Source organism: Pholcus phalangioides, unplaced genomic scaffold, assembly GCF_987345545.1.
Source record: "Pholcus phalangioides strain wild (caught in Gottingen) unplaced genomic scaffold, Ppha-v1.0 ptg000022l_1, whole genome shotgun sequence".
In the NCBI taxonomy this organism is placed as follows: Eukaryota; Metazoa; Arthropoda; class Arachnida; order Araneae; family Pholcidae; genus Pholcus; species Pholcus phalangioides.
The window spans coordinates 4755518-4773251 of NW_028301615.1; the positions used below are offsets into that span (position 1 = coordinate 4755518).

At 36.4% G+C, this 17734-nt stretch overlaps 1 protein-coding gene across 1 annotated transcript in view; it reads right to left on the reverse strand.

Moving 5' to 3' along the window:
- Positions 1-17734, reverse strand: part of Polr1A (RNA polymerase I subunit RpI1) — a 553279-nt gene that overhangs the window by 125500 nt on the left and 410045 nt on the right. The window contains exon 23 of the mRNA XM_089249700.1: positions 13544-13768. Within this exon, the coding sequence (XP_089105826.1) occupies positions 13544-13768 (225 nt within the window). The remainder of the gene's footprint in view (positions 1-13543; positions 13769-17734) is intronic.

Genomic DNA, 17734 nt, shown 5'->3' on the forward strand with positions numbered 1-17734 from the left:
AATTTTCTCAAAAAAACATCATGACTATTGGTTGAAATCGAAGTATTCAAATCTAACCAAATGTAAAATGCATAATTTCTATAACTAAGCAATCTTTCGGTAATCTTGCTTTCTTCCCTTTAGATATAGCTACCCTCATAATTGGTTTTAATATTATTTTAAATACATGACAGAAATTTCCCAAAATTTTTATGCATTGAGAGCTGTAACACTGAAATTTTCCTCTGCTGGATTACTCATTTCTGATGGGTCATTAGTTCTACTTGAGCTTTGATTCATATTGGAGGCACTTGAATTCAGAACTGGATCAAATTTTGAGAATTTTGCAAGCTTCATTTTATGATAACTTTGAAGTACCTGATTTTTTACAGTTCTCTTTACAAATTGTGCAATAACTGGAGGGTTCGTATCACCACGGTGCGGGAGAACATGCACAATGTCAAATACTACAGAGGCCGCATTTGGGTTTTCACATCACACAAATATTCCTTGAGTCTGTCTTCACATTCACCACAGCTCAAGTTTTTGTTGACATCTATTAAGTAAAAAATCAGATTTGAATGTATTGCTCCTGATCAACCAGTTTTCATTTAAGAGTGGCGATCTTGGACTCTAACTCCTCGTTTTGGTCTTATAAACACTTTTTGCTTGTTTTCAAGTTTTCAACATCTGACTTGGTTTGAGCAAAGTTTTTTCAAATGTGTCAAACTTGGATTTAAGAACATTCATGGCACTTGTGCTACATAACAGCAAATTCTTGATTTCCAAAAAATAATTATCGCACTCACATTTCTAAGAATGGCCATCATTCGATAGGTCAGATGATGACAAAACCCACTGCCTTTTGGGGGTAGAATTAGCCACATTAGTTGGGGTACGTGCCAAGGTTCTTTGAGGTTTGAAATAAAAATCTTGTAATGACAAAGTTCTGCCATTCTCTGTTGAATTAACAACGGTCCAGCTCGATATCGAAGCAAAATAGAAATGCCTCAGATACTGCTGCTGCAATAATGCAAAGCAAGATACAGAACATGCTTCCAGATGTTTCCCCTTTATGTGACATTTGTTGTTTCACATATATATATGTATTTTTGGGATAATTAGGTGCTAGATATACAGAAAACTGGATGTTGTGAAGATATTTATTATTTGAGATGATTTTTTAAGGAAGGGAAAAAAACTCATCTCTGCCTCTACCGGGAGTAAAACTCGGGTCCCTTGATTGTCGGACGAGTGCTCTGACCACTAAGCTACAGAGGAGATAGAGATTTTCCTTCGTTAGAGCGTATATATGCCGAACAGAACTGTGCAATGGACAGTGACATGATCAGCTAATAGCTCATGGACGACAAGTTACCAGATGGCTATATATATATATGACATGATGTCGCTCTCCACTTGTTAATGCAAGATATACAGAAAACTCTCGATAGAGGCAGAGATGAGTTTTTTCCTTACTTAAAAAAAATCAACATCTCAAATAATAAATATCTTCACAACATCCAGTTTTCTGTATATCTTGCATTAACAAGTGGAGAGCGACATCATGTCATATAATTAGGTGCTGCACATTTTATAAGTACAAAAACACAATAAACATAGGGAAATAATGATGGCATTGTTTTCAGCACATTGAATTTATAATCACAAATTTCCCATTTTTCACATATTTAAAACCCCTTTCGACTCAATTTGAATGGAGAGAATTGAGAAAGATGATAGGACTCGAAATGTAATGACCTGCGAGTAAAAACACTGCACTGTTGGACAAACTTTTCTTGGCAACCTTGAACAAACTAGTGCAATACTATCATAGTACACTTTCCCTTATCAATATATCTATTTCATTGAATACGTATGTTGTTTCGGTCTACATACATGTTCAGGTATTCAATGTGGTTTTTGAAACCCCCTAAGACAACACCATTCTTTATTTTTCAAGTCATTTGCTCTAAAGCAGTGTTTCCCAAAGGGAGTGATGGAATGGTCGAGGGGGGGGGGGTGTCGCAGCTATAGATTTAATATAGGATCCTATGGGTGAACTCTTGATTGGGGAGAGGGGCAATGAGAAAATTTTTTTTGAGGGAGAGGGCGATAGAACTAAAAAAAAAATGTTTAGGAATCTCTGCTCTAAACTATTGTGTGTACATGTTAACCGATACTAACAGTGGAATGTAAAAAAAAAGGATAAATCCTGTAACTTCTTTCCAAAAAAAAATAAAAAAATGATGGGAAAAGAAATGTAGTGGAAATTCTTGGTAAATGACACATTGACTTCATATACATTCAAACAACACTTGACATTATAACGAGTTGGCTCTAAAACAGGGTTTTCTCATAATCCCTATATGAATGATTTGTTCAGTGAAAATTTGTGGCGCATAGCAGAGTTGGTGCTACAATGGGGTTCGATTGTATGCTATTTTGAACACGGGAAAAGTACCACTTTTTCACCTGGTGGTAAAAAATTGAACTTATTTTTTATTGAATCTTTTCCTCATGGTCCATATACCAAGTTTCATCAATATACCTATATCAGAATGGGCGCTACTGTAATAGTTTGTTTCTCCACCCAATGGAAAATGGTATTTTCTGTCACAACACAATATTAAAACGGTACCAATAAGTAAGGGTCAGATTTTTCTACACCAATTATGTTATGGTGGGTTTTTTATACATATTTTTTATGCTCTCTCACACGCAACTTTAAGTATGACTTATGTTACGGTTGAATTTTTCTATTAATCGTATAGTGGAAAGTTTTTACATTGCATTGTCATCATATGCTCGCATAACTACCAATATTGAGTGTTTTAATTTCTTAACTGTACTCTTTCAGCTAGTCGAATAAAATAGAGAAAAAAATTATGTCACACACACAGTTTCAAATTCAAAAAGTTTTCTTAAGAACAAACATTTATTGTTATGCAAATATTATGGTGTGTTTCAACCACAAACAGAATAAAATACCCTGACTACATGCCTGAATTTTAAAGTTAATTCATCAAAAGAAAAGGAAAATATAGAGGGTATTATACACTGAAGAGCCAAAAAAACTGGTTCACCTGCCTAATATCAAGTAGGGCCCCCACGAGCCCACAGAAGTGCCGCAACACGACGTGGCATGGACTCGACTAATGTCTGCAGTAGTGCTGGAGATAATTGACACCATGAATCCTGCAGGGCTGTCCATAAATCCGTAGGAGTAAAAGGGGGTGGAGATCTCTTCTGAACAGCACGTTGCAAGGCATCCCAGATATGTTCAATAATGTTCATGTCTGGGGATTTAGGTGGCCAGCGGAAGTGTCTAAAGTCAGAAGAGTGTTCCTGGAGCCACTTTGTAGCAATTCTGGACGTGTGGGGTGTCGCATTGTCCTGCTGAAATTGCAAGCCCGTCGGAATGCACAATGGACATGAATGGGTGCAGGTGATCAGACAGGATGCTTACGTACCTGTCACCTGTCAGAGTCGTATCTAGATGTATCAGGGGTCCCATATCAAGCCAACTGCACACGCCCCACACCATCACAGAGCCTCCACCAGCTTGAACAGTCCCCTGTTGACATGTAGGGTCCATGGATTCATGAGGTTGTCTCCATACCCGTACACGTCCATCAGCTCGAAGCAATTGGAACCGAGACTCGTCAGACCAGGCAACGTGTTTCCGGTCCTCAACAGTCCAATGTCAGTGTTGTCTGGCCCAGGCGATGCATAAAGCTTTGTGTCGTGCAGTCAAAAAGGGTACACGAGTGGCCCTTCGGCTCCGAAAGCCCATATTGATGATGTTTCGTTGAATGGTTCGCACGCTGACACTTGTTGATGGCCCAGCATTGAAATCTGCAGCAATTTGCGGAAGGGTTTCACGTCTGTCACGTTTAATGATTCTCGTCAGTCGTCATGGGTCCCGTTCTTGCATGATCTTTTTCCGGCCGCAGCGATGTCGTAGATTCAATTTTTTACCGGATTCCTGATATTCACGATAAACTCGTGAAATGGTCGTAAGTGAAAATGTAAATTTCATCGCTACCTCGGAGATGCTATGTCCCATCTCTCGTGCGCCGACTATAACACCACGTTCAAACTCACTTAAATCTCGATAACCTGCCATTGTAGCAGCAGTAACCAATCTAACAACTGTGCCAGACACTTGTTGTGTTATATAGGCATTGCCGACCGCAGCGCCGTACTCTGATTGGTTCCATATCTCTTTATTTGCATACGCATGCCTGTTACCAGTTTTTTTGGCTCTTCAGTTTATATGAAATTATTAACATTTAATCTACAGTCTGACACACCCCCTAAGATTCAAAATGGAAGAAAATTTTGGTACTAACATTGGGTTTCTCCTATGAGTAGAACCTCAACATAATTTTCATAAATGACAAGAGGTCAGTTCATTTCCTTTTAACAGTTCTGGGAGCTTTCTCTCCAATTATCATTAATCTGCATTTTCACACACTCCAGGGAACAGTGGACGTGCGATTGAAAAAGTCGTGAACTTCATTTTCAGGAAATGGTGGACGTGTGACTGGAAAAGTCGCGACGACGAACTTCAGGAATGTCCCAGTCAGATATGGATTTGAATTTTAGATATTAATGAAGAAAACTATCAGTCAACTTGGAGGTTGAAGATTACTGGCCAGGTTCCAGTGCAAGTGAGTACATTGCTCTCTATGCCATATCAAAAAACTAGGTTGAATGAATTTTAAAAAAACAGATGACGGAGATAAAAATTATCCACTCGAAGCAAAATCGGCTGCATACACTCCTCAACAAAACAGTGTCACCGACCGTATGAATCATACAATTGTGGAAATGGCAAGATGTCTATTGATCCAGTCAAAGCTACCAGCAAGTTTCTCGGTGGAAGCTGTAAATTTTGATGTGTACCTCCAAAATCGATCACCTACTAGCAGGGGCGTAGCCAGAAATTTCGTTCGTGGGGGGGGGGGACCACTTTCATTTCGGGGGGGGGGCAAAGTGACAGAACAATGGATTTGGCTATCTTTTCCCCTTTTTTCAGTCATTTTCTCACATTTCGGGGGGGGGGGGGGGGAACCAGACCCCCAAGTCCCCCCCTCGCTACGCCCTTGCCTACTAGGGTTGTCGAAGAGATGACGACTCCATACGAAGAGATTTTTGGCATCAAGCCAAGTGTATCCTACTTCAAGGTATTTGGACAAAGCATTCGTGATGAACAAGCGATTAAAAGGCAAATTTGAGCAGAGATTGCAAGAGCATATTTTCATCGGATATGCATCTAAATCGAAAGCGTATAGGCTGTGGGACAAGCAATCAAGAAAGGTGATTGCAAGCCGTGACATAAAATTCTTTGACGAGTTTGAAAATAATCTTCCTTCTGATGGTGAAGTCGAATATATATTTCCAACCGACACGAGTGAAAGCGATTGTGATGAAAGTGAAAACGCATTTCCTGTATACATTCGCGAAAGCACAAACACAGAAAGAAGGAACAACGATGTAAATCCGTTGTCACTTCATTCAGATTCTAGTGAGAACGAAAGTTCTTCTGATTGACTGATTGATGACCGCTCACGCCCAGAGCTGTTGTGCAAGACAACTTCCTCTCCTTACCTCCTAGGAGACTGAGTCGTGTCAGAGAGCATCTTCTATTTATTCAACAAATGAAAAATTATAATATACATTCTATGGAAACAATCCATCAGAAGAGCTTGAGGATACATACAATTAAGATTAACTAAGAGAGAAATGTAATATAAAAATGAAATACAAAACCAGTGAAAACAGATTAAATGCACACTAATTTGCACTAATTAGCTATGCACTATTATATACATTCTGTGGAAACAATCCATCAGAAAACTTTGAGCACAATTCAATCAATATTAACATAAAAGAAAAATGAAATATAATTAAGTACCAAAGAAAAAAAGGCAAATTTACACAAATCGGCTATGCACCATTATATACATTCTATGGAAACAATCCATCCATGGCTCCCACAAGGGGTGGGCTGATAAGGCTCCAGCCCTGGGGCCCGGGAGGATTTTAATCATTTTTTTGTTTTTTCACGCTATAAATTCATCATAAAGGGGGCCCCGTGAAATTCTGGTCGGGGGGCCCGTAAAAGATCCCAGCCTAGGGGCCCTGCTTCAGGATGTGGGGGCCATGAATCCATCAGAAAACATTGAGCACAATACACTCATAGGATTATCATACATACAGGATTATCATAGGAGAAAAATAAAAAATAATAAAATATATGTACCAAAGAAAATAGGACTAAACACACACTAATTACACTAATTAGCTATGCACTGTTATATACATTCTGTATAACAATCCATTAGAAAAAGTTCTGAGGGGGGTTAAGATGAGTCAGACACCGACGCATCTCCTACCCTGCCCTCCATTCAAGCGCGAGCACCTGGTCGTCCTAAGCTTATCAAGACGGGGAAAAGAGGAAAACTGCGAAATGAGTACCAAATGAAAACAATCTGAGATAACGAGGCCGTGCAGCTGGTTGATGTGATGCTGATAATAATCCTACTGTTTCTGAAGCTTTGCGTGGGCCACATCGAGCACAATGGAAACAAGCCATGAGCGATGAATATGATGCCTTAACCCAAGAAAAAGCATGGGAAATACTCAATAGACCAAGAAACAAAAAGGTGATTGGCTGCGAGTGGGCACTAAAATTAAAGTACGAACCTGACAGAAGTGTAGAAAAATACAAAGCAAGGCTCATCGCTAAAGTTTGCTCTGAAGTACCTGGAGTGGACTTTGCAGAAAATTATTCACCTGTGGCAAGGCTGAGTTCAATCAGAACTGTAATCGCCTATGCAGTTGAGAATAATCTCATGGGTTATCAACTAGACTTTGTGATGGCATATGTGAATGGTGATTTAGATAAAGAAATCTACATGGAAATCCCAGACGGATTCCAGGATGAATTGAGTGCTGAAAAAGTGTCTGTTAAAGCGATTACTGTACGCACTGAAGCAATCTGGAAGAAAGTGGTACAAGAAATTGGATGAAAAATTGAAATCTCTGAATTTCCATCCTCTAAATTCTGATAAGTGTGTGTATTTCAAAAAAACGTCTACCACAGAAACAATAATCATTGTATATGTTGATGATCTAATTCTGTTTACAAATTAGAAAGAGAACTACAAAATCATTAGGGATAATCTCGCGAATTCTTTCAAGATGAAGGATCTTGGAAAGCTGCATTATTGTTTGGGCATAGAGTTTGAACAAACCATGGACTGTATCAAAATGCCTCAAAAGAAGTACACAGAGGATATCCTGGGGAAGTTCAAGATGCAAGAAGCTAAGCTTGTATCCACACCGATGGAAAGCGGCATCAAACTGACTAAAGAGATGTGTCCTGGAAATGATGTGGAAAAATCCGAAATGAAAGATGTTCCGTACCGAAGTCTGATTGGTTCTCTGATGTATCTATCTGTGGCAACTAGACCTGACATCACGCATGCTGTGAATTTTCTCAGCCAATTCAACAACAACCCCGGAAAATGTCATTGGGTTGCAGCTAAGAGAATCCTGAGGTACCTTAAGGGCACCATAGATCAATGTCTCGCATTCAAGCATTCGGGAAAGCCATTGACTGCATATGTAGATGCCGACTGGGCTTCAGACATCAATGACAGAAGATCATACTCTGGATACGTGTTCACACTAGCTGGAGGAGCCGTGACCTGGGAATCCCGAAAACAATGAAGTGTCGCATTATCATCGACTGAAGCAGAGTACATGCCGTTATCCGAAGCTGCAAAAGAGACTGCATATTTGAAAAATTTCATCCTTGAACTGTCTCCAAGTTCATTGACTGCACTCATGACAGTGTTTTGCGACACCCAATCAGCAGCAAAGCTTGTGCAAAATCCTGTGTTTCATGCTAAAGTCCGTTTCAGGTTAACTTTGCAGTGAAGAGGAAGCTACGAGGGAACCGCATCACTCGTTGCTATGACAACCAAAGCCTCTTAACCTATGTATCGATGCATGGCCTCGGTAAGGTATGGCTGATTCTCGCCAATCTCTGAGAAAAAATATTTTTTACGTGTAACCTAATGCTTGTAGAAAAAATTGCAGTCAGTTAGTAACAATTACCTAATTAAAAAAAAAACCATCGTCTATACTTTGAGAAATTAAAGAGCGGTTTTTAAATCATTTTTTTAAAAATTGAAAAGTGTCTTAGTAACTCCTATTAACCCGGTTTTCACGTTTGAATTTAGGAATAGCCCCAAATAATAATAATAGAAATGATAAGGAAAAATTTCGAATTCTTTTACTCACTTTTCTTGCCGGAATTTCTGTCGCTCACCCACCCGAACGCATATACGTCGATGCCACTTGTTATCACTACAGTTTTAGTCATTTTTTACGGATTCCCATTCTATGGAATCCTCATTTGAAGTTGAAGAACTATCAGATTCTCTATTACTTATTAATTGTTGTTGCTTCAACATGTGTTCCATCAAGCCACCTGCAATCCAAAATTCCTCTTCTTTTTCAATAACGTGCTTTATGCATTATTGCCGAACAGAACGGAGAACATTTTAGCATGTCTATCTCTGCTGAAAAAAAAAAGATACAGCTGCCATAGAAGGAAAAAATACACTACTACTAAACCACACATGTGTACCTCGTTCATATTCCTCTGCGGAACCTCTAACGAATTGGTACATGCGGGAATGTGTGTGTACGTGTAGTGAAACCTGACAGAAAGTTTGTTTCTGTGTGATGCTTGTTACATGTAGTGCTACCATCTGCCACCATTTTTTTTTCTAAATACGAGTGAAGTGTAATGATTGAATAATTAATCGTTGTAGGCCTGTTGCTCTCTGTGGCGAGACTTTTTAATAGGGAGATTGGCTCGCATTTGCGCCTTGAAGTTAAGAACCACAGGAAACCAACTTCAGCCGACCACCACTATGGCGAGGGTGGGGTTCGAACCCGGATCCTCGCGATGTGAGTCCGTCATTATGACCGCTCAATCACCACAGCGGCGGAAAAAATACACTGCAAGCCTAAACCATTGTAGGTCTCTCTCTCTTTTGCTTATTTATATTTATCTGGAGACACACTGAAGGGGCATCTGGAGGAACAGCCTCTGCTGTGGGGGAGAAGATGACGTTGGTGTGGGTGAAAAATAGACATTACTTATGTCAACACCCTCCGCTATCGGCTATTGGAATTCAGAAGCAACCCCTATCCTACGAACACGGTAAGAAATAGATAATTTAAAAAAAAAAGGGGTTCCTGGAACCGTAACCTACACCCATAAAGAGAGTCTCTCACAACGGTATTGGTGCTGTCATGAAAGAAGGACACTTCTGTAATCTATGAGTGAATATCGGAATTCGTTGGAGGCTATTTTCGGGAGGAAAAAAAAACTGACTGAATATTCGTCTGGGTGTGAAGGCCTATAACTACATGCAAAACTGGATGAAAAATTTTATCTATTGGAAAATTCAACAAAATGACAATATAATATCTATATATATAAAATTGATCTTCTGTGTGTGTGTGTGTGTATGTTCTCTATACAAATCTACAATTTTAGATCGATCGTCGCCAAATTTTGCATATATACCAAATGGGACCCGACTTGAACGATAGACTACTTTAAAATTTCGTCAGACCAGGGCAAATGCCCCAAATGGGCAAAAAACTGTCCGGCAACAATGGTTTTTGGGCCTCAACAATCATTTTCCGAACCTTTACTTTGGTTACCGTGGTTCCTTAGCGATGAGTTTCAGACGCGTATATGCCTTTACAACGGTTTGTCACTTCTTTAATCCTGCCAGTTATGTATAATAGTTTATGCCTTTAGGTTTGCCACATTTTCAATACTCTCAGTAATGAGGCTTTTTGAATAGACGTCATAATCATCACCATCATCGCTTTGAGGGTCAGGAAAAGGGTGATCCTCATAGAAATCAGTATTAAAATTGCCCATTTAACTGCATAAATACGGAAATTTAGTGGGGGGGGGGGGGTTTCCTGCCACATCAATAATTTTAAAAATTAAATTGAATTCTCGATTTTTGAAATATTGAATTCACTTGGAGATACGAAGCCCAGAAAATTAAAAATATGAATAATTTGCCAGATCTACTTTTGAGTTTGATATCCATGTAATAACATTGATTTCAACTTTTTACTTACATCTTCTCAAGCATGAAAATTAATGTCTCCATGTTGTCTTTTGATATTTATTTGCATAAATTCATATAGTTTAGGATGTTTTTAAAATTAGTTATGGGCCCCGTAAAGTGCATCGAAAAAATTCCACAGCTTTAATTAAGCATTTTTGGAAGCTGAAACAGGCAGAAATAGATAACTTGAAGTTCAGGGGGAGGGAATCGAAATACCTAACACCCATAAAAAAAAAGGGGGGGGGGACTATTCATTTCTACGTTTCTTCAAATTTAGATTTGTTTATTTCATGAGTCGCGCAGGACGTCGCCATATTGGTTAACTTAGACACGGTTTGCATGTCCCTCAAAGAAAGAGGGAGATATCGCATGATCCAAAAAGCCTCATTGAAGAAAACCCGGGCAGCGCCGGGTATTGTAGCTAGTATATATATAATTGTGCAACCAAAAAAAAAGCACGACAGTGATATTGACGGGGAAAATTTCTAGGAAATCGCGCCAAAATGTTCTTGAGCTCACCATGGATTTTTTATAATGGTAATCAATATTTTTTCTAATTTAAAAATTTTAAACGGATATACATTGGCTCAAAACGGTATTTTTTCAGTATCTTTTTCAAAATCATAAAAAAATTTAAATATTCTATATAAATGATCATCAGAAACCTCCGATGTATGAGAACTATATTTTGCGGCGAAGGAATACTCTCTCTACCTTTCACTTCACTGCAAAGTTAACCTGAAACAAACTATAGAAGTAACATATTGATATACGTTGCCATTTTGTTCGCGAAATTTATGAAAATAGTGTTATCAACGTAAAATATTTAGCATTTTTGGATATACTTTCTGACATGCTCACGGAAGCACTTGGTAAAGGTAAGCATGAAAAATGATGTAAGCGTGCTAGGATTGTATTCTGTATAATGCATATTATTTGATTCAAAATTTTGTGTTGCATTTCATGTTAATTATATTTATTTTTTTTTCGTTGCATTATGCCACGAAAATTACATTGATCGTTATATGTTTAAGAGGGGGGGGGGGTTTGTATATGAATATATATATTGAATTTTTTGTGTGAAATTTGTTTTGCATATGTTGTAAAAGAAAACTTTACATCAAGAGGGGGATTATTGAGATATTTACAGTAATGTTTTCTTCACCGCTTACCTCCTCTGAAGTTTGTTTGTGGCAGCGAGAAAGTAGGTCATATATGTTTTCCCGCCAATATATAGAATGGCTTGTTAGTCGATAGACGTGATGGTTGTATTGTGTTTTTCCGTGTGATTATATTAATCTTTTTATAATAAACTAGTTATTTAATTGCTGAGCAGTTCATGCTTTGAAACGACATCTCTGCTAAATTCCCAACAACTTCGTGCTGCTTTCCTTCAGCGGCTCAAGGAGGTCTGCAACTCTATCTGGCAACTGAAAGCTAAAATATTTCCAGTTGAAGTCATGGAAAAATCTTGCTCCTGACTTTTTAAAAGGGGGAGGACCTACAGCAATGAACTTAACCATTTGGAACACACAAAAAACTTTATTCCCACATTAATCCACTCGGGGTGCCAAAAAACAACAAAAAGAAAAAAAATTATTCTTCCTACTGCAGGTGTTGGACAACAGTTCAGGTAAGTAGTCTAACAAAGAAAATTTTAAGATCTCAAAAATCTTGATTAAATCACACATTTTACATGAAATTTTGAAATTATCACCTCAATTTGGGAAATAAAACAAGCTTTCTAACAATACCCAACATCACATGTAAATATTTTTATTTCATAACATGCCAAAAAATTGACAAAGGAAAATCTTTAAAAAATTTCAAATTTAACACCCTCTTGTGATGAAGACCAAATTCAATCGTATATGCCATTATTTTAAAGTTTCTCTCTCTCATAACATTTTATAACAACAATTTCTCTCAAGCATCAGAAACAGTAGAGAGGAAAAGGAATGGGGGGAAAAAAATTAAATTTTAAAATTGAAAGACTCACAGGTCTCATATGACAATATTGACTCATAATATTCTGAAGACGAAAAATTGGGTTTTCAAATAAAAAATATATATTTAATGGGTAACAAATGAAGAGAGGGGAAAAAATTTTCATTTTACTTGTATAAGAAATATTTCGTGCATGAATGAACAACAAAAATGACTCATCAAATATGGCAATATCTTCCGCGATTTTCTGTGGATCATTAGGCATTTCTCTCACAAAAGAAATATATTATTCAAAAGAACACATTTTCTCATTCAAATTAATTCGGAACCACCCAAAATTTTACAGGAAGAACCAGAAAAATTTTAGGAATTTGTCGTTGAGCTCGAGAGATTGCTCTGACATCTGAATCATTTAACATTCAGGATTTCCCAACAAACACATAGTGTGATGCATAAGTGTCCTTCTATACTCAAGTGATGATTTATGATTAAATGTCACAATTTCTCTTCAGAACTGTGACACATGAAAAAAAAAATTATGTTTGGATAATATCTGGATTTGATCCAGCGTACAAAAATCATATGAAGCTAAAAAATTTTTTTTTATCTGTGGTACAGATAACACATACAAATATCTAGACAAAACGACTAGTCTGGATTATAATACTTATGCACATGAAATACAGTTTTGAATACACTTATGTCAACAGAGGGAAGAGTGTCCCACGACTTTTCTTTCATGACACTACATATGTCTGAGTAGTGTCAGTTATTTAAAGCAACCAATCCAAACCATGTGTTATAAGCGAGTCTATACTCAAACCGAAGACTGCCCCCTTAGACTATAAGAAAATATTATTCATTAAACAAGTCACAAAAATCTTTACGCAAAAAAAAAAAAAAATAAATAAATAACTAAAAATCAGTCAAGCAATTTTATTCACTTATTTATTTATGTATCTGAAACTCACGGGTTAATCGAAACCAAAATCCAAAATGCATGAAATTTGATAACCAAGGGGTGGTGGCAATAAACAAGCCATTAAAGTATAATGATACTATATTTGGTGGTGGGGGGGGGGCAGGATATACCCCCTCCTCCTCTCATTTAATTTTGTATAAAATTTCCGCAACTTAATATGATTGTATTAGCAACTTTGAAAATATTTTGATGATTTAACTTCATTACTAATTTACATGTCTTTTAACACAAAAGAGAAAATCTATTTTGAAATTTTATAGAGCACCCATTCTACATTATGACAATTTATTACCACATAGATATATTCAATAGAAAACTCTGAGATTAGGGAAATTCAAATTATAGAAGACAAATTTAGAACTAGGTTTCTTAATTCAGCCATGTTTATAAACTAACTTTTAATGAAACATGTATTTATGGAAAATACAAGCAAGCATACACATATTCATACCTGCTTTAAATAAATAGAAGATAACTTCAACCGCAGTTTCTCTGCTTTATCTTCGACATGTGGTACATCTTTTAATGGAAGATCCATAGTGGGTGTAGCAATATTAGCACTTGCAACCATCAGAATTTCCCTTAATCTTGGAATACCCAAGGTCACATTCATTTCGCCCCTTCCGGCAAAATGGAATGTATTCAATGTCATCTGAGTTGATGGTTCACCTATAGACTTGATTTGAAAAAAATAGTTTAAAAAATGGTAATAACACCAAATTTCCAAGCTCTATTTGAAAAACAATCTACTGTGACTGAAAAAACCAAAATAAAAAACTGACAACTTGGCATCATGACATTTTAAAATAATTCCTTAAGAGACCGTTATTTTTCAAAGGCATGAAAAACCTTTTTTGTTTCAGTTCAAGACATCACCTGTACAAAACATTTCTTGAACTGAATTTCTTGTTTGGTCACTGTTGCACAATCTATCTAATGTTGGAACACTAGCAGAAATAACTGGCACTACCTGAGGCAAAAAAGTTAATGCATGAAGAAGGGAAGTTGAAGTGTTTATCAGCATATCTGTCTGGTAGTTCAAGTTCAAGCATAATCTGGTTCAATGATGTTCATCGACTCAAGTGAATTATGAGAATGATGCTTTCGTTGATTATAGCAAGCGTCTGCAACAGCATTCAACTGGTGAGCAACTTGATGAGTTACAAAAGATTGATGTGTGGTCCTAGCCTCCTGTATGTACAAACTTGCAGGTTGCTTTTACTCACTTCAGGTACTATTTTTTAACCTCCAGGAGTTCAGCCAACTTCAAGAATTATGTGTGTGTTATCATTGTAGTCAAGGCTGAATTTCCTAAGATTAAACAAGAATAATGACAACCAGAAAAAACAACACCATGTGTTTCTTACTACTGGGTCTGAAAGATATATATATACAGTGGAACTTTTAACAAGCTTAATTTGTTCCACCAACGTGCTCATTATATGAATTGCTCGTTATTCGAATCAAACTTCCCCATAGGGAATAATGGAAACTCTGATAATTTTTTCCACAATTCACATAAAAATGACTAATAAAAATGGCATTCAATCAATAAGTAAATCATCATCATCATCAACAACAACCATTTTCAATCCACTGCTGGATGAAGGTCTCCTCTAAATTTTTTACTACATTAACTACAGGTTTATGTCAGAGGTCCTCAGTAGGGTGGGTGTTTTTTCACATTTTTTAAAAATTGATGTTGCCTTAGTATTCAAAAGATGCCTTTCAAGGTTTTAAGATATTGTACCAAAATCTAGGAAAATATTTTAATATCTTGAGGTTCCTCACAGACCCTAAAGGTAGAGCAAAAAAGACTTTTCTAAGTACACATTATAAAAATCTTTTTAAACATAAATGAAGTTGATGATTTTTAAAAAGCTTTCTCTAAAAAAAGAAAAACACTTAATTTAAAAGTTATTCAGTACATGAGGCAAAACTGAATATATATAAACCCAGAGAAAAATACTCAAAACAAGTTAAGATTTCCATATATTTTATAACTGAAAAGCATATTTGCTTATTTGCAGCTGTCATGGCAGTTAAAAGGAGAATTTTTCAACCACTACGAATATAGTGATTGATAGAGAGACATGAAAATAAACACTTTTGGGGGGGGGGGTGACAAAACTATAACCATGTTCCAACATTGCATATCTTTCCGATCTCCTTGTAGAGTACCACCTGTTCCATTGCAACGTCATTTTATTCCATCTCGACCAATGGAATATGTCTCTTGCGATTTTGTCGGAAGATTGCCTAACACCTCACGTGGAAACTGCTATATACTTACGTTCATTGATCATTTCACAAAATTTGTGAAACTATACGCAGTTCCCGACCAAACATCAAAAACAACAGCAGAGAAATTCCTTGACTTTGCTTGCACTTTTGGATTTCCTGAGAAATTATTATCAGACAAAGGTTCAAATTTTGTGAGTGACCTTTTTAAAACACTTTGTAGTCGCCTAGGGGTAACGAAATTGCAAACAACGGAGATGTGCCTACAATCCAATGGTCAAAGTGAAAGGATAAATTCTAACTTGAAGAAGTCCCTGTCTATATTTGCACTAGGAACAACTGATTGGGATGCATACATTAATTACTATGAATTAATTTATAATTCAACTATTCATCAAGCGACACAGGAAAAGCCAGTGTATTTACATCTTTCCTACGACCCTACACTTCCAACAGACATACTTAATCAGACAACTCCACATACACGTGTCTCATATTCTGATTTTTTCACACAAAAAACAACACAACTGCAGTACACATTCAACAAAGTGCGTGAAAGTCTAATTACATCAGCAGAGAGGCAGGGAAATTACCAACGAAAATTCGCGAAAGATAGGAATTTTCACCTAGGTCAATTAGTATTCTTGCATCAACCCGACGCTGATAGACACGCTTTGCTTCCTAAGAGAAGAAATTTCGTCAGTCCCTACAGAATTCTCACAGTTCACAATCCTGTAAATTTTACAATAATTGATTCAAGAAATCCAAAAGCAAAACCTATTAAAGTACATGCAAACAGGTTGATCCCATTCAAAGAAAGACGTCAAGAATTGGATTATATGCACAGTGCTATTAGGGAAAACGAGAATAGTAGAAATCCGGCAGACTCCATTGTACAACAAAGGCCACACGCTAGTTTCGATGAATTGTCTGACCTTCAATGTATTTCTCCTAGTGCCACACGTTCGGTGGGGAACCCACCCAGCAGTAGCCCTGGGCACTATTCCGAGGAGCCTTCTTGAAACACAGATAACCCTGCCATTGTAAGACCACAATCTTCTATTCAAGGATGTCAAACCCAAAGGCCTTCCACAAGTACAGCAAGTGATGCTCCCCCTGCTCTGGACAATATGTCCCGTAATTTATTGCCTCAGCGTTCTGTTGGTCATCGATACAATTTGCGCTCTAACCGGCCAGCACAAATTAACACTTTCACTTTTGGAACATATTAATCAAGTGTTGTGTATGTAAATACATAAATAATATGGGACTTGAAAATGGTAATTTTTTTTAAAACTTCTATAACGATTATTTGAAAATTAATTCATCGAATTTTATAATTGTATTCAGTGATAAGTTTTTTTTTATTGCTGAAATTCCGTCGTGGATACAAATATGCTGTTGATTGTTCAGTGAGTAGGGCCCCTCATTGGATGGTGAACACTTATTTGTTTCCAATTTTCCTTTTTTTTTTCCATGCAAAATTTTTCTTCAAACTCACTATCTCTCTTTCACAAATTAAATTTGAGGTAGACATTGAAGTGCACTACAAGTTTGATAAAGCACCATCTTATTTAAAAAAAAAAAAAACAGTTTCACATATGTACATATCTCTATTTCTGAAGAAGAAGAAGATGAAGCATTCAACATAAATGACTGTCAAATTATGTTTATATTGAAAAGTATGTGTTTAATGGATGCATTTACATTGTTCATTTCTATGCGTAATCAATTTCGCTCTATTATATTTGAGAAAAAATTGTTAAAACCTTGAAAACAAAGTAGAATTATAATGGAATTATGAGAAAAAAAAATTATGAAAGTGTGAGAAAAAAATGAGACTATGAGAAAAAAAGATGAAAGAAAAAAAATGAAATTATAAAAGGAAAATTGAACTTATAGAAAAAAGATGAAAGTATAGAGAAAAAAAAAAAAAGAAATGAAAGTATACGAAAAAGACAAAAACAAAATAAGGATGAAAAAAATGAAATTAAGGAAAAAAAAATTAAATTAAGAAAAAAAATTAAATTATGAAAGAAGAAAAAAAATTAAATTATGAAAGAAGAAAAAATGGAAGTGAAGAAAAACAGAAAAAAAAATTGTCAAAATGTTAAAAATGTGCATGAGGAACAAAAGTATTAATATTGTACACTTATGCATGCAAGTACTTTCATGTAAATATCCACATATAGCATATATGCAATATTGTGTTAAGAATACAACATACTGCGTATTAGTGTAGTATAATTTGATGTTGGAATCTATAATCCCTCAGAGTTATTAGGGTTATAATATTTGTATTGAGCATTTAAACAAGTTTAATTTGGGAATGATTATAAATGATCACTGTGGTAAGATTTTTTCTTTCTCTGCCAAATGTTTTATATACTATGTTTCTATA